Here is a 25811-nt window from a genome sequence, read left to right on the forward strand (position 1 = left end):
CTGAATAAAATGAAAAAAGGAGAGCATCAGTAAGGTACTGCTTATGCCACAAATACTTCCACTTAGTCTAAAACTGATAACAAATCCTAAATCATAAGCACCAACCAGCACAATGCAAATTACCAAATATTCTATTACTTAAACCAGGATGAACTATACAGCAGCAGACTTTGTGGGATAATGTGTGTACCCTTAGCTGCAAGCTCATAAAAAGAAAACTGCTATTTGCGGTATACCTTCTTACACATGAGATTTTAAAGGCAGTACATGTTTCCAACAGCCCAGGAATGGTGTCATCCCCATCCCAATGGCCCAAGCCACTAGGGGCATGGTGTATCACTGCATAACCCACATCAATAGTGTACGTTCTGCTAGGTTACCCCACACTAAGATGCTGGGGCATCCCGTAAAGGATAAAAGCACAGTTAAGGCATTTGGGAAGGAAGGTGTGAATAACTAGAAACACTGCCAAAAGTATCCAAAATGGAGCCAACCGATAGGTTTAATGAGGAATGTGTGCCATAAATTTCAGAACTTCAGCAACTTTTTCTTTAATGTTGCATACTAAAAGCATTTGCAATAGAATTATGAGCCCTATACCCCCCTATCTGCCTTTCCCACCTAGCACTTCCTCTTTTTAATGCATGGTTTAAGTGGTTCTCATTAGAGCTACTAATAACAGAGCGCACTATAAGTGATTAGCACCAATAATATAGTAGCACATTAATGTTCTCTCCATGGGCTCTACAACTCTCACAGAGAGCCCATTTATAGCTCAAACTATTCATTTTGCACATTAAATCGTAAACTCATTTCACAGGCAGAATACAATGTGGCTCACCGCCTGGAGGTAGGTTATAGTTAGGAGGAAATGACTTTCAAAACAAGACCTCTCTTCATCCACACATTCTCTACCCAAAATTAATTTATAGCAGGCATTAGAACAAATCAACAAATCCCACACTGTTCTGAGGAATACTTAGAAGAAAATCTTGTGTTCTAGATCTTAAAAATAACAATGACAGGTACATGTTCTGTTTAGTTTATAGGGGAAAAAAATAAAAAAGTGGAAGTTACGGAAGTCCACTGGATAGAAGGGAGTCCCAGCTAAAGCAGACCCTCAATATTTGCGGGGGTTAGGGGCAGAGCCGGCCCACGAATATTGAAATATCATGGATATATTTCAGGGCCAGCTCTGACCCACCCCCGTGTCCCGGACCTTCCCCAGACCTTACCTGGTGGTTTAGCGGTGACGCAGGGCAGAATCGATCAACCTAAGCTCCTGCCCCATGCAGAGCCGTCATCAAAATGGCTGCCATGAATTCCCGTTGTAGTATCGTTTACTATGTTACTGTGTTATATTACCTCCAACCCTTTTGTTCCAGTTAGTCCTGTTGGACTCATGTTAGTCACCCTGTTTAATTATTTTAACATGTAAAAACCACTTAGAAGTATGATAGGCGGTATATCAAATTTTTATTAAACCTGAAAGTTCTTTATTGGGTGTTTTGTCTTAGAATCTTGGACTCTGTTCTTTCATTTGTATGTTTTTCTTTTATGGGGGTCATATGAGTTGTATTGCACATATATCGGGCTTTTCCTGTTCTCCATCGCGTTCCAATTTTCTCTTATTCTGGTGGGACTCTTGGCTGGGATGGTTCCACTGGTCTGCAGTGGTTAATTAGCTATTATGGTACCTTTCCTTCAATATAGTCTCTATGCCAATTAAATTCATATCTTGGAACATGGATGGAAAGCACAGTTACTTACCGTAACAGGTGTTATCCAGGGACAGTAGGCAGATATTCTCTACATGTGGGTGACGTCATCCACAGAGCCCCGACGCGGACAGCTTTTCAAGCAAACTTGATTGAAGATTTTAAGTTTGCTGGTGCTGCATCACGCATGTGCGTGCCTTCCTGCTCCACTAGAGGGTGCATCCCCTCCTCGTGGTCTTCAGTTCAGATAGCTAGCAAAGAAGCCAACCCCGGGGAGGTGGGAGGGTTGCGAGAATATCTGCCTGCTGTCTCTGGATAACACCTGTTACAATAAGTAACTGTGCTTTATCCCAGGACAAGCAGGCAGCATATTCTCTACATGTGGGTGACCTCCAAGCTAACCAAAAAAGGGACGGAGGGAAGTTGGCAATTTAGGAAAACAGATTACGCAAAACCGACTGGCCAAACCGGCTGTCGCTCCTGGACAAAGTATCCAAGACAGTAGTGAGAGGTGAAGGTATGAACCGAAGACCAAGTGGCAGCCTTGCAGATCTCCTCAATTGGCGTGGACCTGAGGAAAGCGACAGAAGCCGCCATCGCTCGGACTTTATGTCCCGTGACCCGACCATGCAGCGAGAGACCAGCCTGAGCGTAGCAGAAGGAAATACAAGCAGCCAACCAGTTGGACAAGGTGCGCTTGGAAACAGGACGTCCCAACCGATTAGGATCAAAAGACAAGAACAATTGAGGAACCTTCCGATGAGACTGGATGCGTTGGAGATAGAACGCCAACGCCCTCTTACAGTCGAGAGTATGAAGCACCACCTCACCAGGGTGAGAATGGGGTTTAGGAAAAAATACCTGAAGAACAATAGACTGATTAAGGTGAAAATCTGACACCACCTTAGGCAAGAACTTGGGATGAGTGCGGAGTATCACCTTGTCATGATGAAAAACAGTAAAAGGTGGGTCCGCAACCAAAGCTCACTAACCCTCCGAGCAGAGGTGAGGGCAAGCAGGAAGATCACCTTCCAAGTAAGGAACTTCAGAGGAGCTTTATCCATGGGCTCAAAAGGAGGTTCCATCAATTGAGCAAGAACCACATTGAGATCCCAAATCACAGGGGGAGGCTTGAGAGGAGGATGGACATTCAAGAGACCCCTCATAAAATGAGAAACCAAGGGGTGGATAGACAGCGACTTCCCATCAAGCTGCTGATGGAAGGCGGCAATCGCACTAAGATGTACACGAACAGAATTGGTCTTGAGGCCAGACCAAGACAAATGCAGCAAATAATCCAAAACCGAAGGTAAAGAAGTAGACAAAGGTTCCAACTGATTCGAAGCACACCACGTGGCAAATCTAGTCCACTTCTGGGCATAACACTGTCTAGTAGAAGCTTTCTGAGAAGATTCCAGAACATCCCTCACCGACTGAGACAATTCAATGGAGGAAGTCAGGTGGAAAGGAACCAAGCCCGTCAGATGTAGAGACTGCAGATTGGGATGCAACAGCAAACCCTGACTCTGAGACAGCAGAGAAGGAAACACATGCAGAAGTAGAGGATCCCTGACACTGAGTTGAAGAAGTAGGGAAAACCACGGCTGCTGAGGCCACCGAGAAGCGATCAAAATCTTGGAGGCGCGAGCAGACCTGAGAAGGACAAGCGTCCTCAGAATCAACGGGAAGGGAGGAAACGCATACAGGAAACTGCCCGTCCAATCTAGAAGGAACGCATTCGCCTCGAGACGATCCGGGGAGAACATCCTGGAGCAGGAAAAAGGCAACTTGTGATTGAGGGGCGAGGCGAAGAGATCTTATCTGCGGAGTCCCCCACCGCAGGAACACCTGACGCAGAGTCTGGGAATGGAGAGACCATTCGTGCGGCTGCAAGAGGCGGCTTAACTTGTCCGCCAGGCAGTTGTGCTCGCCCTAGATGTAAACCGCACACAGAAAGATGTTGTGGCGGAACGCCCAATTCCAAAGGCGCAGAGCCTCCTTGCAGAGAGACAAGGAACCCGTACCCCCTTGCTTGCTGACATAATACATCGCCACCTGGTTGTCTGTGCGTACCAGGACCACCTGATCCTGAAGCAAAAGGCAGAAGGCCACCACCGCATTGTAAATGGCCCGAAGCTCCAACACGTTGATGTGGCAACGATGGTCTGCACTCGACCAAAGGCTCTGCGTATGCAGACCATCGAGATGCGCCCCCCAAGCATACGCCGAGGAGTCAGTCATCAGGACCTTGTGATGCTGCGGAGCGAGAAAGAGCAAGCTTCTGGAAAGATTGGAAGAGCTGGACCACCAATGGAGCCAGCGTTTCAAGGAGGGAGTCACCGCAATGAGATGAGAAGCAGGATCCCGATCCTGTCGCCACTGAGAGGCCAGAGTCCACTGAGGGACCCTCAGATGTAATCGCACGAACGGTGTGACATGCACGGTGGAGGCCATTTGTCCCAAGAGGACCATCATCTGCTTGGCCGAGACCGAAGCTCGCAAGGAAACCTGCTGGCTCAGCCGCACGAGCGTGGCCTGCCGAGGAGGAGGCAGGAATGACCAGAGGTGAACCGTGTCCAGCAATGCCCCGATAAACTGGAGGGATTGAGAGGGGCACAACTGAGACTTTGAGAAGTTCACCTCGAACCCCAGACTCTGAAGGAAGGTAATAGTCTGATGGGTCGCTGAAATAACCCCCTCCTTCGTCGAGGCCTTGATCAACCAATCGTCGAGGTACAGAAAAACCTGAAGTCCCCTCGACTGCAGAGCCGCCACCACCACCACGAGGCACTTCGTGAAGACTCGTGGGGAGGAAGCCAGCCCGAATGGGAGGACCCTGTACTGCAGATGCAGGTCCCCGACCTGGAAGCGAAGGAACTGGTGGCAAGCCGGATGAATCGGCACGTGAGTATAGGCCTCTTTCAAATCGAGGGAACACAACCAGTCCCCCTCGTTCAGCAACGGGTACAAAACAGGGAGCGAAAGCATCCTGAACTTTTCCCGAACCAGGAACTTGTTCAGCTTCCGGAGGTCCAGCATAGGACGGAGGTCCTCGGTCTTTTTGGGGACCAGGAAGTACCTGGAGTAAAAGCCCCGTCCCCGCTGACAAGGGGGAACCTCCTCGACCGCCCTAAGGCGAACAAGGGCCCGAGCCTCCAGAAGGAGCAAGGGAAGCTGCGCCCGATTCGAAAGAGACACGACGGGAGGACTGTCTGGAGGCAACTCCCGAAAGTTCAACGAGTACCCTTTTCTGACAACGTTGAGGACCCAAGCGTCCGAGGTAATGCGGGCCCAATTGGGGTAGAAAGCCCGAAGACAGCCCCCGATAGAAAGAGGGGTAAGCGTCAAGGCGGTGGGTGCCAGCCCCCTGCCGCCCAGCCAGTCAAAAGGACGGCGCGGGCTTAGACACAGCCGGGGTCTGAGGTTTCGGAGGAGCCTGCTGCTGCTGCTGGCGCCGAGGAGGCAGGCAAGAGAAGGCAGGGGTAGACTTCTGCGGTACTGCCGGGGCGGAAGCCGATAAGCCTTAGGAGGAGTGGGCTTCGACTTGGGCCGCACCAAAGATGAAAAGGAACGCTCGGGCTCCAAGAGGCACTTAGTGGCCGCCTCGATCAAGTCATCAAAGAGTTCATTCCCCAAACAGGAAAGATTGGCCAAGCGATCCTGCAGATTGGGGTCCATATCAATAATGCGGAGCCACGCCAAATGACACATGGCCACCGCAAAGGCAGAGACCCGAGAGGAGAGCTCAAACGCATCGTAAGCCGCATGGAACATGTGCAGACGCAGCTGCAAAGAGAGTCCACCAGCTGCCCAAACTCCGCACGGCGGGAGACGGGCAAGTCACCCTGAAAAGCGGGCAAGGACTTGACCAGGACCTTAAGATACGAGGTGAAAGTAAAATTATAGTTTAAGACCCGGTTGGCCATTATGGAGTTTTGGTAGAGGCGTCTGCCAAACTTATCCATCGTCCTCCCCTCCCGGCTAGGTGGGACCACCGCGGAGACCCTGTAGGGATGACTCTTTTTCAGAGAAGATTCCACCAGCAGGGACTGGTGGGAAAGTTGCGCCTTTTCAAACCTCGGGGAGTTGGCGGGGCAAGAGGGCTTGGGCTCCCTTTTGCCCCGATCGTGTAGGGAAGTCGGGGGGGCAAGAGGGCTTGAGCTCCCTCTTGCCCCGATCGTGTCGGGGGTGCCGCGGTTGGCTGCGGCAAGAGGGCTTGAGCTCCCTCTTGCCCCGATCGTGTCGGGGGTGCCGCGGTTGGCTGCGGCAAGAGGGCTTGAGCTCCCACTTGCCCTGATCGTGTCGGGGGTGCCGCGATTGCCTGGGGCAAGAGGGCTTGAGCTCCCTCTTGCCCCGATCGTGTCGGGGGTGCCGCGATTGCCTGGGGCAAGAGGGCTTGAGCTCCCTTTTGCCCCGATCGTGTCGGGGAGTCGGGACCGCCAAGAGGAAGTAGCAGGACACCGGTAGGAGCTTCTACATGATGGGAGGGTCGGGAGGCTGTGGGGGTGCGAGCGGTCCTTCAGGGTGGGGGTGGGGGTGCGGGTGGGAGTGCGTGCGAGCGGTCCTTCGGGGTGGGGGTGCGAGCGGTCCTGCGGGGGGGGGGGGTGAATCGGACGTCGGGGGGGCATCAGGCTTTCAGGGTGGGGACAGGACTTCAAGGGGGAGAGGAGAGTCGGGGCGGGCGAAAGGAGAGTCGGGGTGGCCAGAGGAGTCGGGGCGGGCGAAAGGAGAGTCGGGCAGCATGCGCGGTATACGGGTGTGCGCGGTATATAAAAATTTCTGTACATAAATTTGTGTTTTTCGCGTGCTATACCCGTGTGCGCGTTTTACACGGGTGCGCGTTATCTACGTGAAAATACGGTACATGCCAAAGAGAAAAAAAGCTGGTATGCTCCTTGAGGTCTGAAGTATGAAACTCAGCCCCCTCACAACATTTCAGCACTAAGGTTTCACAGGATGTTATAATTACTGCCTAAAAGCAGTCTTGATAGTTGATTCCGAATCAAAGTAATGCAGGCTAGTCAAATTGGATTGAAGGCTATGCAGACTTTTCATTTAGATCAGAAGTATGGCAAAACTACAAGCAGGCAAGTTGTAAGGATCTGGAGTTCTCTGAAACAGCCGAACAACCGCCACAATCAACTCGGTGCATCAGCTGCCTTAAACAATCAACTGCCATCATCTTCAGTTCCGATGACTGTCACCTAGGATCCCGGGATTCCTCCGAAGAACAAGGTGACATCCCAGGCAGGGCAATTGCTTCCTCAGCTGCATACGATGTGAATCCCTCTGAGGCCGCCCTCTCCTTAATAGCACCGCCTGCGAGCCTGCTCCAATTCGCCGTCTTCCTCCCCATCAGCACGTCCTCAAATGCTGTGAAACGGAAGTACGCTGTAGTCTGCACACAGATACAAGGAGCCGAAAGCCAGACCTCTCTCATCCACTACGAAAGAATCAGGACCCAATCCTGCAACTCTCAACCGCCACCATAGAACCAGTCAAGCAGCAGGTAACGGCCCCCTCAGCTGTTGGACCGGAGCAACTGTCAAACTGGAAATCGGTGAAGTGAGCTTAGAAGAAAAAACCAAATATAAAAACGAGACTGGAGGTCTCAAATGAAAGTAATAAAGACAGAAACAAAAACCAGTAAAAAAGAAATTCAAAAGAAAATCAATAAGGCAAAATAAAACAAAAACAAAAAGTTAGGATAAGGGAGACAGCACAGAGGATGACCTAACTGGCCGCCATCTTGTTGGAATCCATATGTGAGAATACCTGCCTGCTTGTCCTGGGATAAATGATTTTACAAAAATAATTCCCTGCACAGTCAAGCCTGCAAGGATTACTAGATGTCTTTCAGCAGCTCCCCTCCCTCCCCCCTTACCTTCATGGCGATTTTCTTTTTTTGTCTTCCAGCTGCCCGAGCCGGCTTTCATGAAGTCGTGTGTGGCTGCCAAAACTTCTCCTCTGATGCAACTTCAGGTTTCCGGTTGCTTCAGAGAAGTTTCGGCAGCCACACACGACTTGCTGGCTCGGGTAGCTGGAAGACAAAAAAAAAAAGAAAGAAAAGAAAATTGCCATCTAGGTAAGGGGGAGGGAAGGAGATGCCCGATCGGTGACATGTCATTTTCTAGCTCAGGGGTGCCCACACTTTTTGGGCTTTCGAGCTACTTTTAAAATGACCAAATCAAAATGATCTACCAACAATAAAATTTTAAAAAACAAAGAGCACACTGTATGCAGAGAAAATGTTAATTATCATTTATATTACACAAATTTTCAAAGATAACATAACATAAGAATTGCCGCAACTGGGTCAGACCAGTGGTCCATCTTGCCCGGCCCTCTGGTCAAAGACTCTAAATGCTCTAAAGTGCTCTGAGTCCAGCCTCACCTGCGTACATTCCAGTTTAGCAGGAACTTGTCCAACTTTGTCTTGAATCCCTGGAGGATGCTTTCCCCTATATCAGACTCCGAAAGAGCGTTCCAGTTGTCTACCACTCTCTGGGTGAAGAAGAACTTCCTTACGTTTGTCCAGAATTTATCCCCTTTCAGCTTTAGGGAGTGCCCTCTCGTTCTCCCTACCTTGGAGAGGGTGAAAATCTGTCTTTATCTACTAAGTCTATTCCCTTCAGTATCTTGAATGTTTCGATCATGTCCCCTCTCAATCTCCCCTTTACAAGGGAGAAGAGGCCCAGTTTCTCCAATCTCTCACTGTATGGCAACTCCTCCAGCTCTTTAACCATTTTAGTCGCTCTTCTCTGGACCCTCAGTAACAACTATACAAAAACAGAAAAATATACCCCTTCCCTTTTTACTAAACCATGACAGCAGTTTTTAGCACAGGGAGCTGCGCTGAATACCCTGAGCTGCTCTCGATACTCATAGGCTCCCTGCGCTAAAAACCACTACTGCGGTTTAGTAAAAGGGGGCCATAGTGCAAAATATAGACAGCAGATATAAATTCTCAGAACTGACACATTTTGATCACTAAATTGAAAATAAAATAATTTTTCTTAACTTTGTTGTCTGGTAATTTCATAAGTCTCTGATTGCACTTTATTCTTCTGATTGTGCATCCAATAATATTTCTTCCCTTCTTTCAGCCTCCTGCATGCTTCCTCTCCTCCAGGTCTCATTCCCTCCCCCAACTTTTTCTTTCTTTCTCCCTGCCCCCTTCTTTCTTTCTTTCTCTCTCCATGCCCTTTCTTTCTTTCTTTTTCTCCATGCCCCCTTTTTGTCTGTCTCCCTATCTTTCTGTCTCCCGTATCCCTGCCCCCCCTTTCTTTCTTTCTCCCTGCCCTTCCCCAAGCCACCACCATCGGGGAACAGGCCGCTGCCGAGTTTTGAGCTCTCCCTGCTTCCCTTCCCTGTAAAGAGGACGTTGAAGTGCCGGGCCGACCAACCTTCCCCACCCGACTTCAATTCTAACATAGGAGAGAAAGTTCCGGGCCAGCCAGGCAGCAATTAGCTGGGCCGGAACTTCCTCTCTGATGTCAGAATTGATGTTGACTGGGGAAGGTTGGTCAGCCCGGCGCTTCAGCGTCCTCTCTACAGGGAAGGAAAGCAGGTTGGGCACCCCTGCTCTAGCTAGCAGAGCTGCGAGCCACACTTAAGTAGCTAAAGAGCTGCGGTTTGCCGACCACTGGGCTAGGGAGTCAGGGCCCAGGAGCTCACAGCAGCCATGTCTGCTCTTCAGCACGGCATCATGTGACTCCCTGCAAACTTGAATTTAAAGACAAAACTTGTGTTGGGCGAAAAGAACCAGAAAGAGCATAGATTTTGTGTTACAACCAGATGCAAAGCTTATTGTTGCTGATGTTAGGAGTGAATAGTTGAATTGAATTCTAATTTTCCTTTTTTTTTTTCCTTATAGATAAAATGATTTCATCAAGAAGAAAATAAACCACCTTTATTCCTGATACCCTATTTCTTTTTTTGTTCAGTATATAATCTTTAAGACCAGTTAATTAGAGATCTCTTAGACAGTTACCCTGAGAACTTAGAGCAAGTTGTACACTTGATCAAAAAAGGAGCATAGACTTTGACCAAAAATAGTGTCTGAAACACTCTACTGTATAGTGGAGGTATTAGTGATTTTCTGATCAAAATGTGAAAAAGAAGATGCAACGTTGAACAAGAAGGGGAAGGGAGAAGAACTGGTACAGCAAGCAGGCATCTGGTAATTGAAATGCAACTCAACACAGAATGCTTTCTTTTATATACTATTGAAAAAAAATCCCAATCATCAGACACTTGGCACAGAGTCAAAGATTTTTAATGAAAAATTTGTTTGTGATCAATACTAATTCTCTCTGTTTTATGAAAAATATATTTTATATGCCCTGCTTTCCCTGCTGTCTATTCCAGCAGCCATTTGCATAGCATAGGTAGAACAAAAGTAATTAAGCATCATATGACTACAGCTTCAGTTATACCTCAACACATCATAGCATGATTCATGCAAGTTATAAATGGTTTGCACTGATCACACTAAGTCACAGCGTAGCATTAGAAGGTTATTGCCAAGCTTCCCAAAGCCAACCATTTCTATCATAAATTACCGTATTTTCGCGGATATAACGCGCGCGTTATACGTGATTTTACGTACCGCGCATACCCCTCGCGCGTTATATGCCTGAGCGCGGTATACAAAAGTTTTTAAACATAGTTCCCACCCCGCCCGACGCCCGATTCACCCCCCAGCAGGACCGCTCGCACCCCCACTCCAAACGACCCGCTCGCACGCGCTCCCACCCGCACCCGCATCCACGATCGGAGCAAGAGGGAGCCCAAGCCCTCTTGCCCGGCCGACTCCCCGACGTCCGATTCTTCTCCCCCCTCGGCAGGACCACTCGCACCCCCACCCCGAAGGACCGCCGACTCCCCGACAATATTGGGCCAGGAGGGAGCCCAAATCCTCCTGGCCACGGCGACCCCCTAACCCCACCCCGCACTACATTACGGGCAGGAGGGATCCCAGGCCCTCCTGCCCTCGACGCAAACCCCCTCCCCCCAACGACCGCCCCCCCCCAAGAACCTCCGCCCGTCCCCCAGCCGACCCGCGACCCCCCTGGCCGACCCCCACGACACCCCCACCCGCCTTCCCCGTACTTTGTGTAGTTGGGCCAGAAGGGAGCCCAAACCCTCCTGGCCACGGCGACCCCCTAACCCCACCCCGCACTACATTACGGGCAGGAGGGATCCCAGGCCCTCCTGCCCTCGACGCAAACCCCCCTCCCTCCAACGACCGCCCCCCCCCCAAGAACCTCCGACCGACCCGCGACCCCCCTGGCCGACCCCCCCACCCCCCTTCCCCGTACCTTTGGAAGTTGGCCGGACAGACGGGAGCCAAACCCGCCTGTCCGGCAGGCAGCCAACGAAGGAATGAGGCCGGATTGGCCCATCCGTCCTAAAGCTCCGCCTACTGGTGGGGCCTAAGGCGCGTGGGCCAATCAGAATAGGCCCTGGAGCCTTAGGTCCCACCTGGGGGCGCGGCCTGAGACACATGGTCGGGTTTGGCCCATGTGCCTCAGGCCGCGCCCCCAGGTGGGACCTAAGGCTCCAGGGCCTATTCTGATTGGCCCACGCGCCTTAGGCCCCACCAGTAGGCGGAGCTTTAGGACGGATGGGCCAATCCGGCCTCATTCCTTCGTTGGCTGCCTGCCGGACAGGCGGGTTTGGCTCCCGTCTGTCCGGCCAACTTCCAAAGGTACGGGGAAGGGGGGTGGGGGGGTCGGCCAGGGGGGTCGCGGGTCGGTCGGAGGTTCTTGGGGGGGGGCGGTCGTTGGAGGGAGGGGGGTTTGCGTCGAGGGCAGGAGGGCCTGGGATCCCTCCTGCCCGTAATGTAGTGCGGGGTGGGGTTAGGGGGTCGCCGTGGCCAGGAGGGTTTGGGCTCCCTTCTGGCCCAACTACACAAAGTACGGGGAAGGCGGGTGGGGGTGTCGTGGGGGTCGGCCAGGGGGGTCGCGGGTCGGCTGGGGGACGGGCGGAGGTTCTTGGGGGGGGGGCGGTCGTTGGGGGGAGGGGGTTTGCGTCGAGGGCAGGAGGGCCTGGGATCCCTCCTGCCCGTAATGTAGTGCGGGGTGGGGTTAGGGGGTCGCCGTGGCCAGGAGGATTTGGGCTCCCTCCTGGCCCAATATTGTCGGGGAGTCGGCGGTCCTTCGGGGTGGGGGTGCGAGTGGTCCTGCCGAGGGGGGAGAAGAATCGGACGTCGAGGGGGGGCATCAGGCTTTCAGGATGGGGACAGGACTTCAAGGGGGGACAGGCAGATCTTCAAGGGGGGACAGGCAGACCTTCAAGGGGGGACAGGACTTCAAGGGGGACAGGAACGGAGAGGCGGGGCAGTGCACCGAAAGTCAGGGTGAGTCGGGGCAACCAGAGGAGAGTCGGGGAGGGCGAAAGGAGAGTCGGGGTGGCCAGAGGAGAGTCGGGGAGAGCGAAAGGAGAGTCGGGGTGGCCAGAGGAGAGTCGGGCAGCATGCGCGTTATATGCCTGAGCGCGGTATAGAAAAGTTTTTGTACATATCATCGTGATTTCTGCGCGCTATACCCCTGTGCGCGTTTTACAACGGTGCGCGTTATATCCGCGAAAATACGGTATATTGTGCTAACCCACAAAGCACCCAAGTCTGCATTTTCAATCAATCAATGGGCCAATGGAACAAAACAAAGCACAGAAGACTCGTTTCAGAATTTTGAGTTCACACCAGGTGAAATTTACAGTGAACTGGCAAGACTCAAGGTGAACAAAGCCATGGGACCAGACAATTTGCATCCAAGAATGCTCAGAGAATTGAGCGATGTCCTGGCGAAACCGTTGGCTGAGCTATTCAATCTCTCCCTAAGTAAGGGGAAAGTTCTCCTGGACTGGAAATTAGCTAATGTCGTTCCTCTGCATAAAAAGGGTTGCAGGGCAGAGGCTGCGAATTATAGACCGGTGAGTCTCACATCAATAGTGTGCAAACTCATGGAAACACTAATTAAAAGCAAATTGGACACGATCTTGAATGAAGGGAATCTTCGGGATCCCAGTCAGCATGGATTCACCAAGGGTAGGTCCTGCCAATCCAATCTCATCAGCTTCTTTGACTGGGTAACAAGAAAGTTGGACTTGGGAGAGTCTTTGGACGTCGTGTACCTGGACTTCAGTAAAGCTTTTGACAGTGTCCCACACCGCAAGCTGCTAAGCAAGATGGAATCGATGGGGTTAGGAGAGACACTAACTGCATGGGTCAATGATTGGCTGAGTGGCAGACTTCAGAGGGTGGTGGTTAATGGTACCCTCTCTAAAACATCGGAGGTGACCAGTGGAGTGCCGCAGGGCTCGGTCCTGGGTCCACTCCTTTTCAACATATTCATAGGGGATCTGACTCAAGGGCTTCAAGGTAAAATAACACTATTCGCCGATGACGCCAAACTATGTAATATAGTAAGTGAATGCAGTTTACAGAATTATATGGCGCAGGACCTGCTTACATTGGAAAGTTGGTCCTCAACCTGGCAGCTAGGCTTCAATGCTAAGAAATGTAAGGTCATTTACCTCGGAAGCGGAAATCCATGCAGGACGTACTTCTTGAACGGAGAACATTTAACTAGGACTTCAGCAGAACGAGATTTAGGAGTAATCATCAGTGCAGACATGAAAACTGCCAATCAAGTGGAGAAGGCTTCATCTAAGGCAAGGCAGATATTGGGTTGTATCAATAGAAGTTTCGTCAGCCGAAAGCCTGGAGTCATAATGCCGTTGTACAGGGCCATGGTGAGACCTCATCTGGAGTACTGTGTGCAATTCTGGAGGCCACATTACAGTAAAGATGTGCGCAGAATTGAATCGGTTCAGTGGACGGCCACCAGGATGATCTCGGGGCTCAAGGGTCTCTCGTACGAAGAGAGACTGAACAAATTGCAGCTCTACATTCTCGAGGAACGTAGGGAGAGGGGGGACATGATCGAAACATTTAAGTACCTCACAGGATGTGTCAAAGTGGAAGATGATATTTTCTTTCTCAAGGGACCCTCGGCCACAAGAGGGCACCTGCTCAAACTCAGGGGCGGAAAATTTCATGGCGACACCAGAAAAGTATTTCTTCACAGAGAGAGTGGTTGATCATTGGAACAAGCTTCCAGTGCAGGTGATCGAGGCAGACAGCGTGCCAGACTTTAAGAATAAATGGGATACCCATGTGGGATCCCTACGAGGGTCAAGATAAGGAAATTGGGTCATTAGGGCATAGACACGGGGTGGGTAAGCAGTGGGCAGACTTGATGGGCTGTAGCCCTTTTCTGCCGTCATCTTCTATGTTTCCATACTTGTCCACTTATACTATATCATAAATCTTCAAGTCAACAGATGCTTCTATTAACACACATGCCTATATTAGCAACATAATAAATAATAAATTAGTATATTAGCAACATAATAGTATAATTTGTATATTAGTATATTAGCAACATAATAAATAGGGGGAGAGGGGAATTGCCTGTCAACACTGATACTTATGAAGAGACAATGAACTGGGGAGTGTGACTATAGCTAGCAATAGTTAAATTTTCAGGTAATCAGAAATAAAGGCCTCAACTTCAAACATTTATTGAAACATCTTACAGTAGTTTGGACCTAATGCATATCGCTGAAACCTGGTTAACTTTATATGTATTTTTATCTGGTCAATAATTCTGACTAATTATAAGGATAAACAAAAGGAGGAAATAATTGTAATTTTTCAATTCAGACCCAAATTGACAAAATTATTTGCTATTTGCCCAACTGTGAAGAGTAATAGAATAAATTTGGTGATAATTCTGGTTTAATGTTCATTTTATCGCCGTCAAGTTTGTTTATTGAAATTTTGATTTAAACGCAATATCAAGTATTTTCAATGCGTATAACAATAATAATTTGGGGGACAAATAAAACAATTTAAAACCATATACATACAATTTTATCCATAGTTACATTAAAGATACGTAAAGAATTAGAGGTTAAATTACATTTGATTTAAAATAAACAATTAAAATAGAATAACAATTAGGGAAGAACAATTTTTTATTACATTTGATTTTTATTAAAATTGAATTAAATTTGTTGGCAAAGTTGGTCTTGGAAATTCAGGCATTTTGATAAAGCTGACCATATAGTCTTAAAAGAAAATATCTGATGTTTTTGTTTTATCTTTAAATATGGTTTAATTACAGCCTTTGACAGTGTTCCATACAGATGTCTAATAAATAACTCCATTAATCCATTCATAATATCACAGGCATGATTTAAATCAAATCTTTCTGAATAGTGATTTAAATCATGATTTAAATTGATTTGATTTAAATCAAATCCACCCTAATTTAAAGAATGTACAGCTATAACCCACTAATCTAAAATAAGATGATTCTAATATTTCTGTTTTTCCTGAAACAAAATAAGAAGCTGCCCTACCTTTTGCCAGGCGTTCAAGACGTTTACCATGCTCTGGAGGGATTGCATACCTAATGAAATAAAAATAAAGAATTACTCAGTTGAAGGAAAAAAAAAAAAAAAAAAAGAGAGAGAATTTTTCCCTAACAACCAAATTCAGGAGAATACACTATCACCAGAGAAAGCTGAGATACATGTGGTTTAAAGGGAGGATGCAGAGGCAGAACCAAATTTACTACTATCGTGTTTCCCCGAAAATAAGACAGTGTCTTATATTAATTTTGGGTCCAAAAAATGCACTAGGTCTTATTTTCGGGGTAGAGCTTATTTTTTCATGTACATGATCATCTGTCCCTTCCTCTCCTTCACCTCAATTCTTCCTCTTTTTCTCACCCCCACATGTGTAGCATCTCACTTCCCCTCTCACCCATCCTCTTCTGCCTTCCCTCTGCAGCATCTTTCCCTCCCATCCAACTGTGCAGAATCCTTGTCCAGCTTCTATCCTTCTCTCCCTCCATCCCTCCCATCCCTTGTGCAGCAGAACCCTTGAGCACCCCTCCCCCGCTGCGCAGCCAAACTTTCACTGACCCTTCATCCTTCCCTCCCATCTAAACCCCGCCGACCGCAAATCCTACATACCTCCCTCCAGAGCAGCATCGGGCCAGCAGCACTTTAAACAGGCTGCTTAGCGGCCTTCTCCGCCGGAGAATTCCCTCTGCCGTGTAATTGATGACATCAATGATGTGGCAGAGGGAATTCCCTGATGGAGAAGGCCTTGAAGTAGTCTGTTTAGAGTGTTGCCAGCCTGACGCTGCTCTGGAGGGAGGTATGTAGGGCTCGCTGTCGGTAGGGTTTGGATGGAAGGAAGGATGGAGGATCAGCGGGGGTTCAGCTTTGCAGCGGGGGCGGGATGCTGCCAACAAATCCAGGGACTAGGGCTTATTTTTGGAGTAGGGTTTATATTAAGACCTACCCCGAAAATCATGCTAGGATTTATTTTCGGGGAAACACAGTAGTTCTGCCAAGATACAAAGGCACTTTTATATCTTGACTAATTAGGGTAAAGGTCAATACAGATCAAAGGCCTCCTACATTTTTGGAAAGGCTAGAAATATTGCTAGACTTGGCTAACAGAAAAAAGGGAAGACTAGGTACTTACCTTGATAATCTTCATTCTAGTGGACATGAACATCATTCCTGAACCTTCAGGATGCCAATTAGAGAATGACACGGTGAAAAAATTGGTCCCCGTCACCGCCCCGTCCCCGTCTCACCATCCTCTGCACCGCCCCGTCATTCCCTTCACTGCCCCGTCACCGCCACTGCCACCCCATTCACCGCCCCGTCACCACCACTGCAACCCCATTCACCGCCCCGTCACCGTCACCGCTGCATACATAAAAGCCTCAAACGGGTACGATTTTATATACTTTTCTTTATTTACGTATAAAGGAAACATTCTTTAAAACTTTAAAACTTAGTTAAATATTAGTTAATAACTATACAAAAACAAACACGACATGTACTTTTAATGCTTACAATGTTAGCCTACATGGTAAGTAGACGCGGCCGCAGTACCTAATCGCGGCAAAGATCTCCCTGCCGTGATTAGCATAGTGACCGCAGCTACGGCTGCAAGTCTCCCCTCCCCCCAGCGATCACGGCAGGAGGGCACCCAACCCCTCCTGTAGACCCCCCCCAATGGCCCTCCCGACAATCGCAGCAGAAGGGTACCCAACCCCTCCTGCCGGTCCTCCCAATGGCCTCCCCTAAGATCGCCGGCAGGAGGGTACCCAACCCCTCCTGCTGGACCCCCCCCCAACGAACCCTCCCACCCCGGAACCCCCTTAGTCTTACTTTCCAAGTTGGACCGGACGGCTCCTCACACGTATGGCCAGCAGGCTTGCCTCCGTCCAAATGAGGCGGGCCCGCCCCTACCCTGCCCAACCCACAGGATCCTAGGGCCTGATTGGTCTAGGCACCTAAAGCCACACCCGCTATAGGAGGGGCCTTAGGTGCTTGGGCCAATCAGGCCCTAGGATCCTGTGGGTTAGGCAGGGGAGGGGAGGGGCGGGCCCGCCTCATTTGGACGGAGGCAGGCCTGCTGGCCAGACGAGCGAGGAGCTGTCCGGTCCAACTTGGAAAGTAAGACTAAGGGTGGTGTTTCGGGATGGCGGGGTTTGTTGGGGGAGGGTCCGGCAGGAGGGGTTGGGCACCCTCCTATTGGCGATATAGGGGGCCGTTGGGGGGGCCGGCAGGAGGGGTTGGGCACCCTCCTACCAGTGATCATAGGGGGGCTGTTGGGGAGCTGGCAGGAGGGGTTGGATATCCTCCTGCTGCGATCGTCGGGGAGGGCTGTTGGGGTAGGCAGGAGGGGATGGGTACCCTCCTGCCGCAATCGTTGGGGAGGGCTGGTTCTGTCGGCATGAAGGGCTGAGCACCTTCCTGCCGGCGATCGTCGGGGGGGGGGGGGTTCTATTGGCAGGATGGGTTGATCTGACAAATGAGGAGCCAGTATATTGGGGGGCGGAGTCAATGCGGCAACGTGCAAGTTGGATCGAGAGTTGGAGGAGACAGACAACATGGCGGAGACATCAAACACCCGGTCACGAACACGGTGAAACACAGGTAAATAGCGGTTCCTAGAAGGGGGTACATTGGCCTGCGGGGACAAATCTTTTCACCGTTTTTGCGGGCGGTGAAAACTTTTGTCCCCGTGTCTGCGGTGATTTGGCTTTGGAGTCTCCATAACCCGCAGCCAAACCGCAGCCACGCCGCAGCTCCCTGCGGGGATCGCTCCCCGTGTCATTCTCTAATGCCAATCTATTCCCATGAGAATTCATGTAAAGAGCCTCATAATAATTTTTTGCTTCGCCACTCTCTGGGCTGTCCTCCTACTCCCCAGTTCGTATCAAAGCAGATGGTCATCACTAGAGAGGAAACATAAGTGGGAGGAGTACAGGGATTCTCCCCAAGAGACATGTCTGTTCTGCTCATACCACAAAAATATATAACAACACTGAAAAAAACACAAACCCATTATAACACATAATCAGGTGAAAAAAAACAAATTACCTACTGGAATGCAACCTGCACTAACCATTTTGAAGTAAAGGGAGCACTCCTTGGATTCAATGAAGTGGCAGTGATGTTCTCCATCCATGTCCTTACTAGATAAAGGGAAGAAACAAGATATCCAGTTGTCCCAGCATGTCTGAGGCTGAAAGTAAGCTAAAGAACATCTGACAGGGTAGGCTTCAGGAACGATTTGCCTGTTTACTAGAAAGAACATCATCGAGGTAAGTACCTAATCTTCCACCCAGGTGGGACATAGTGGGACATGGTGATACCAGGATACAACCTTCTTCGCCAAGACAGGGAGGGCAGAATGGGAGGAGGGGTAGCAATATACACTAAGGATGATATCAAAGTCACCAGAATCACGGATATCAGGTACACAGGGGAATCCCTTTGGGTAAATTTGGCCAGGGGGAACGACAAATGCCTGTATCTTGGCATAATATACAGACCCCCAAGGCAACAGGATGACAAAGATATAGAATTAATCGGTGACATAGAGAATATCACCTTACTTGGGGATACAGTGTTGTTAGGAGACTTCAATATGCCTGATGTGGATTGGAACACACTTTCCTCTGCATCCAGCAGCAGCAAGAGACTATTGAACTCTATGAAGGGAGCTAAACTGAGGCAACTGGTATTGGAGCCAACAAGGGAGCAGGCAATACTGGACCTATTGCTTACCAATGGCGAAAGTGTCACTGAGGTCTCAGTGGGCGACAAGTTGGCCTCCAGCGACCATAACATGATATGGTTCAAACTCAGGAAGGGTTTCGCCAAAACTAACACATTAACCAGGGTCCTTAGCTTCAAGAACGCCAACTTTGAGGGTATGGGGGATTTCATCAATCAAGCACTATAAAACCGAGCAGGAACAGATAACGTAGAGGAATTGTGGTCGACTCTGAAAGCTATCATACAGGAGGCGACCAATTGTTATATAAAATCAGTGAGTAAACGGCGCAGGAACAATAAGCCACAATGGTTCTCTGCGGAGATCTCGAACCTCATAAAAGAGAAGAAAAAAGCGTTCATCTCCTACAAACATACAGGATCTCAGGACTCTAGAGAAGTCTATTTGGCTAGGGCAAGAGCTGTCAAAACAGCGGTTAGAGAGGCCAAATTCCGAATGGCGGAAACTTTAGCAAAGAACATCAAGAAGGGCGATAAATCCTTCTTCAGGTATATTAGCGACAGAAACCGCAGCACAAGCGGGATAGTACGCCTTAGGAAACCAAACGGGAACTATGTAGAAGCAGACTCAGAAAAAGCTGAATTGTTAAACGAATACTTCTGTTCAGTCTTCACCCGTGAGGCGCCGGGTTCCGGCCCTCAGCTGCAGAAAAAGGATGGCTCAGGAGACTCGTTTAGTAATTTCAAGTTTACAACAAGCAGTGTCTACTGTGAGCTGTCTAGACTCAAGGTTAACAAAGCAATGGGGCCAGACAATCTACACCCCAGGGTGCTCAGGGAGTTAAGGGACGTCCTGGCGGAACCACTATCCGCACTCTTCAATCTCTCCCTTAGTACAGGTAGAGTCCCGTTGGACTGGAAATCGGCTAACGTCATTCCACTCCACAAAAAAGGTTGCAGGACAGAGGCTGAGAACTACAGACCAGTGAATCTCACATCTATAGTGAGCAAACTAATGGAAACCCTAATCAAACACCAATTAGATAAGATCCTGGATGAGGAGAATCTACGGGATCCCCGTCAACATGGATTTACCAAGGGGAAATCCTGCCAATCCAACTTGATCAGCTTCTTTGACTGGGTGACGGGGAAGCTCGATGTTGGAGAGTCCTTGGACATTGTATACTTGGACTTCAGCAAAGCGTTTGATAATGTCCCACACCGCAGGTTGTTGTGCAAAATGAGTTCTATAGGATTAGGTGACACTTTGACAAAATGGGTTGGGGACTGGCTTGGTGGCAGGCTTCAGAGGGTGGTGGTGAACGGCACCCCTCCGTAACAACGGCAGTGATCAGCGGAGTGCCACAGGGCTCGGTCTTAGGCCCGATCCTTTTCAATATCTTTATAAGGGACTTAGCTGAGGGGCTTCGCGGTAAAATAACGTTATTCGCCGATGACGCCAAACTATGTAATATAACAAGCAAGAGCACAACGAACAATATGAAACACGACCTACTCCTATTGGAGCAATGGTCAAGGACCTGGCAACTGAGTTTCAATACCAAGAAATGCAAAGTCATGCACCTCAGCAGTCAAAATCCATGCGAGACTTACACTCTAAATGGCGAGATCCTAGCAAGGACTGTTGCAGAACGGGACTTAGGGGTGATCATCAGGGAAGACATGAAGATTGCCAATCAAGTGGAGCGGGCTTCATCTAAGGCTAGGCAGATCATAGGATGTATACGTAGGAGTTTCGTCAGCCGTAAGCCTGAAGTCATTATGCCGTTGTATAGATCCATGGTGAGGCCCCATCTTGAATATTGCTTGCAATTCTGGAGGCCTCATTACCGCAAGGATGTACTGAGGCTTGAGTCAGTCCAGCGAATGGCCACCCGGATGGTCTCGGGACTCAAGGATCTCCCGTACGAGGAACGGCTGGATAAATTGCGGCTATACTCACTCGAGGAACGCAGAGAGAGGGGAGATATGATCGAGACGTTCAAGTACCTCACGGGCCGTATCAAGGTAGAAGAGGATATCTTCTTTTTCAAAGGTCCGACGGCGACAAGAGGACATCCATGGAAAATCAGGGGGGGGAAGTTGCACGGCGACACCAGGAAATACTTTTTCACCGAAAGAGTGGTTGATTGCTGGAATAGACTTCCACTTCAGGTGATCGAGGCAAGCAGCGTGCCTGATTTTAAGAAGAAATGGGATCGTCACGTGGGATCTCTGCACAGAGTTAAATAGGGGAGGGTCATTGGGGTGGGCAGACTAGATGGGCCGCGGCCCTTATCTGCCTTCTTTTTCTATGTTTCTATATCATTCTTGAACCTTCAGGATATATCAAAGCAGTTCCCGGAACCTAGGGTGGGGCAGATGAACCTGCTGAAAGTATGAATAATCTGAATGTGGAATCCAATTCGGCTGCTAAGTCCACCTCATCCTGAAATACTTTGTGAAATTATGATGGGAGGACCATGTAGCTGCCCTGCAGATTTCTTTAGGTGACATTGCTATAGACTCTGCCTACAAGTGGAATGCGCCTTCAAGGATACGGGCGGACACTTTCCACTTTCAATACAGGCAGAAGAAATGGCAATATGAATACATCTGGAAATGTTCACCTTGGAAGCCAGGTAGCCTTTACAGGCAGCACCTGCCAGCACAAAGAGGTGATTGAACAGGTGGAACTCATTTATCTCCAGATAATGTAGTACCGTGTTTCCCTGAAAATAAGGCCTACCCCGAAAATAAGCCCTTGCATGATTTTCGGGGTAGATCCTAATATAAGCCCTATCTCAAAAATAAGCAGTAGTTGGATCGACCCCTGAAGCCCCTCCCAAATGTCCTGACACTCCCCGATTCACTGGCAGCAGCGTCTTCTACTCCCTCATGTGCTGCATCTTTCCTTCCCTCTCACCCATCATCTTTCCATCCCTCCTTCCCATCCTGCGCAACAGAACCCCGATGACCCTCCCACTGCGAGGCCGACATACCTCCATTCCAAACAGCAGTGGCGGCAACACTGAACAGGCTGTTTTGTGGCCTTCCCATCCCTCTGCTGCATCACTGATGATGTCATCAGTGATGCTGCACAGGGAAGGCCCTGGCAGGGAAGGCTGCAAACAGGCTTTTTAGTGCTGCCACCGCTGACATTTGGAACAGAGGTATGTCGGACTCACAGTGGGAGGGTCATTGGGGTCCTGCTGCACAGGGGGAATGGCTTCGTTATCTGTACAACACCCGAAAATTAGTGAAGGTCAACCACTGCAGCAGTCCTGGGATATTTAGCCCCAAATGCTAGCTTTAGTTGGGCTGTGACACCACAAACACTGAATGTAACAGTCTTTAAAAGTTGTCAAAGTGGTGCCAGACACACTTCAGCACAGGCTTCCATTACAGTAAACAGGCAAGTGGCTTATCCTTTGGAGCTCTTTGGTTTTATAGTTATCTCAGAAAAGCCCATGTATTATCTGTTCCACAAAGATCTCAAGACTTTTTTATTTCAGAAATGTTATGACATCTGAAATTCAGTTTGTTTAAGGATGATCTGTAATTTGTTTATTTGTTAACCATTTAAAGCTCTATTTTATAGGGAAGATGTGGCATACAAGAACAATGCTTAGATTAGATCTAACACAACACAATGAAATTGCTTTCAGGGTTCTGCTGCATGGGGAGGGGGGGCATGGGAGAGATAGAAAGATGCTGCACAAGGGGATGGGTGAGAGATGATCGTTGTAAACCAAAAAAAACCCCCAAAAAAAGAAGACATCCCCAAAAATAAGCCCTAGTGCATTTTTTTTATTTTCGGGGAAACATGATAGTACCCTGTGAACATCCAGCAATCTCAGAACCTTGTCATTCTTCTTGAAGCCCGAGGGTGTGAAGGCAGGCAACCGGACTTCCTGATTGATGTAAAAGGATGAGACTATCTTAGGCAAGAAAGATGAAATTGTATGCAGAACTACTCCCGACTCAGAAATTCTGAGAAAGGGTTCTCTGAATGACAATGCCTGCAGTTCAGACACCTATCGAGTCGAAGTGATCGCTACTGAAAACAGTGTCTTGACTGTTAGGTCCATAGATGAGGCCTGCTCTAGAGGCTCATATGGAGCCCTGGTGAGTGCTCGCAGGACCAGATTAAGACTCTACGTAGGAAAAGGCCGTCTCACAGGAGGATGCAAGCATAATACTCCTCTCAGAAATCTAGCCACATCTGGATGTACGGCAAGGGTGTTTTTGTTAACCTTGGGCCAGAAACATGGAAACATCCACTACTTGAACTTTCAGGGCACCAACTACCAGGCCTATTTTGAGCCCTTTTTGCAGGAATGATAGCACTACAGAGATCGGGGCCATGACTGGGTCCGAACTCCTCTGTGTGCACCAGATCTGAAAATACTTTAAGGCCTTTACATAAGCGGCTAAGGTTGACTAATTTTTGGATCTTAACAGGGTGGAAATCACGTCTGAGTAGCTTTTGCACTTCAAGGCTGAGCACTCAAGAGCCATGCCGTAAGACCAAAGCGTTCCAGGTCTTTCAGGCCGATTGGGCCCTGCATGAGCAATCCCTGGAGATTCAGAAGCCTGCCCTTCATGGGCCACAGAGGAAACATATATAGCAGCTCTGCCATTGGCTACAGCTGCATTCAAGCCTTCGCTTCCTGGTTCGTTATCTTTGAATGAAGAATTGAGCCACCTTCTTGTTGGTTGCCGATGCCATCAAATCAAACGTCAGGTGACCCCCACCAGCTCACATTCTCTGGGATCCAGAGTCTTCCGACTGAGAGAATCCACTTGCACATTGTCCATTCTTGCTATATGTGCCGAGAGCTCCTTGAGGTGGGTCTCCACCCACTGAAACATTTGAGCTTCTAGACAAATCAATCGATGTAGGCCACAGTTGTTGCATTGTCTGAGAAAACTTGCACCGCTTTGCTCTGTAGCACTCTTCCGAATGTCTGCCCCCCCACCCTCCCCTTAGCCATGATGCAGAATCTCCTGCTAGAGAGGACCCAGACTGGGAGAATAAAGGCATATTTACCAAATCTTCCTCATCCCAGTCCTCATCAGATTGGACCTTCATCTCATGTGAATGGCCCTGCTGGGGTGGACTTGTGCTCTTAGTGGGGGAGGGGGGGTGACTCCCGGCGTCAGCATCACCATGACTACCGAGGGTCCCATGCAGCTGCTGATCAGATAGGCTTCATATATATCAAATCAACGAATTATGGGGGAAAACTTTGTCCAGGCCACCCAGAGGACCCCTGTGGTTGCTCCTGTGTTCCTTCTGTGGTTTTGCGGCAGGTGCATGGCTACACTTCACTGAGGAAGCATTACCACCTTTTCCCTGCTCCACGCAGGCCTTTTGCCCTTAAACTCGAGTCATCTGGGAACTTACATCTCTAAGGGAACTAGAGGAGGATAAGCCAACAGTTCCGCCCTCCCTCATGCGCCGAACAGCACATGGAACATTGATGATCCTCGAGCCACCATCCAGCACAAATCTAGCATTAATCTGAAGTATCCTGGCCCAAGGAGCCCATCCCACCTGATTTTGAACTAAGTTGAAGTGTTTTCAGGCAGATAGAGGCTTTTATCTCCAAATTGGGAAATTCAAGATGGCTGCCACAGAAGCGATTTTAGTGCCAAAAGCGACCTGTGGAAGCTACACTGAGGGTCAGATTGTAGCGATTTTAGGGATAGGGGACCCTGGCTCTTGGCCCAGAACCTTCCCCCCCAAAAAAACCCAATTTTAGAGACACCCCCTCCTCCAATTTCAGTTTTAAGGCTGTCAGCCTTGTACTCACTGTGCTATGCGGGTGCTGGGAGCACCCTGGATTGAAGCTGCAGTTAGATTATTGGGAGAACTTCTGCTTTAAACAAGCCTGGAAACTGGACTGCCCATTTCTACAGACTGCTTCAGAGACCAGTCCGAGACCTCAACCCCCACTGGACCTAGTGTGCAGAGCTGGGAAGGAAGAAATAAAGTCAGCCCCAGTCTTGGATAAAACCGGCACGGAGCCACTCAGCCTGTACTCAAGCCCATTGTGGACAGAACTTGGGGCAAGCCTTGCTCTCAAGGGAACAGTCCCTGAGCTCCCGAACAGTTAGTGCATGCCGGCCAAGCGGGTGAACTGTCAAGCAGTCTGCCCCTTGGCTACAGACTTCTGACCTCAGAGCCTGAGCTTTCTTGCAGCCAGAGACGTCCCAGAACTGGAAGCCTCTGTAGCACTGAAAGCCTCACAAACGGATAGAAAAAAACCTGAAAAAAAAGGAAAAATAAACATGAGCAGAGAAGACTGGCTCCTACCATCTTGTGTGCACAAAGACAACTGGGGAACTGGAGGACAGCCCAAAGAGATGGGAGGTGAAGCAAAAAATTAGAATGAGGCTCTTTACACGCATTCTCATGGGAATAGATTGGCTACCTGAAAGTTCAGGAAAGATGTGCCTGTTGCACTAGAAACTACATTTACATCTCCATACATGTAAGTGGAGAAAACCGCAGAGAATAGCTTTATCTGCTCTATTTGACTACTAACATGTAGGGAAAACAATAAAATTAAAGGAAACTGCAGGTTTCTACCCAACTTCAATAATTTATCTCTGTACTCTAAGAGACAACAAAGCCAAATAAAATCAAATATGTAGATAAATGGAACCTGGGGGAAATCACCAGAAGATAACTTTGAGAAAGAAAAACATCCACACAAAACCCTTTCTCGGGGACAATGACTCAGATTTAATAACTCTTTAAACTGATTTAAGTTGAAGACTTCACAAAAAAATCAATTTTCCATGAAGGAAAAAAATCCATGTAAAAAACCTAATCTTGAAAAGCCATAATCACAATTCAATAGAGAAAGGTGAAGTGAGAAGCAAAGATAAATGCTATAATCTCAAAACTAGTCTAATTTCATAATGTCATCAGGGCATGTTATATACTCATACTAG

The 25811-nt window shown here is 48.9% G+C and overlaps 1 protein-coding gene across 4 annotated transcripts in view; it reads right to left on the bottom strand.

Annotated features, from left to right (window-relative positions):
* Positions 1-25811, bottom strand: part of KDM4B (lysine demethylase 4B) — a 354261-nt gene that overhangs the window by 184681 nt on the left and 143769 nt on the right. For all 4 annotated transcript variants that reach the window (XM_033955335.1, XM_033955336.1, XM_033955333.1 and 1 more), the window contains exon 6: positions 15153-15202. In XM_033955335.1, coding sequence (XP_033811226.1) covers positions 15153-15202 — 50 coding nt within the window. The remainder of the gene's footprint in view (positions 1-15152; positions 15203-25811) is intronic.

This window comes from Geotrypetes seraphini, chromosome 8 (assembly GCF_902459505.1).
Source record: "Geotrypetes seraphini chromosome 8, aGeoSer1.1, whole genome shotgun sequence".
NCBI lineage: Eukaryota > Metazoa > Chordata > Amphibia > Gymnophiona > Dermophiidae > Geotrypetes > Geotrypetes seraphini.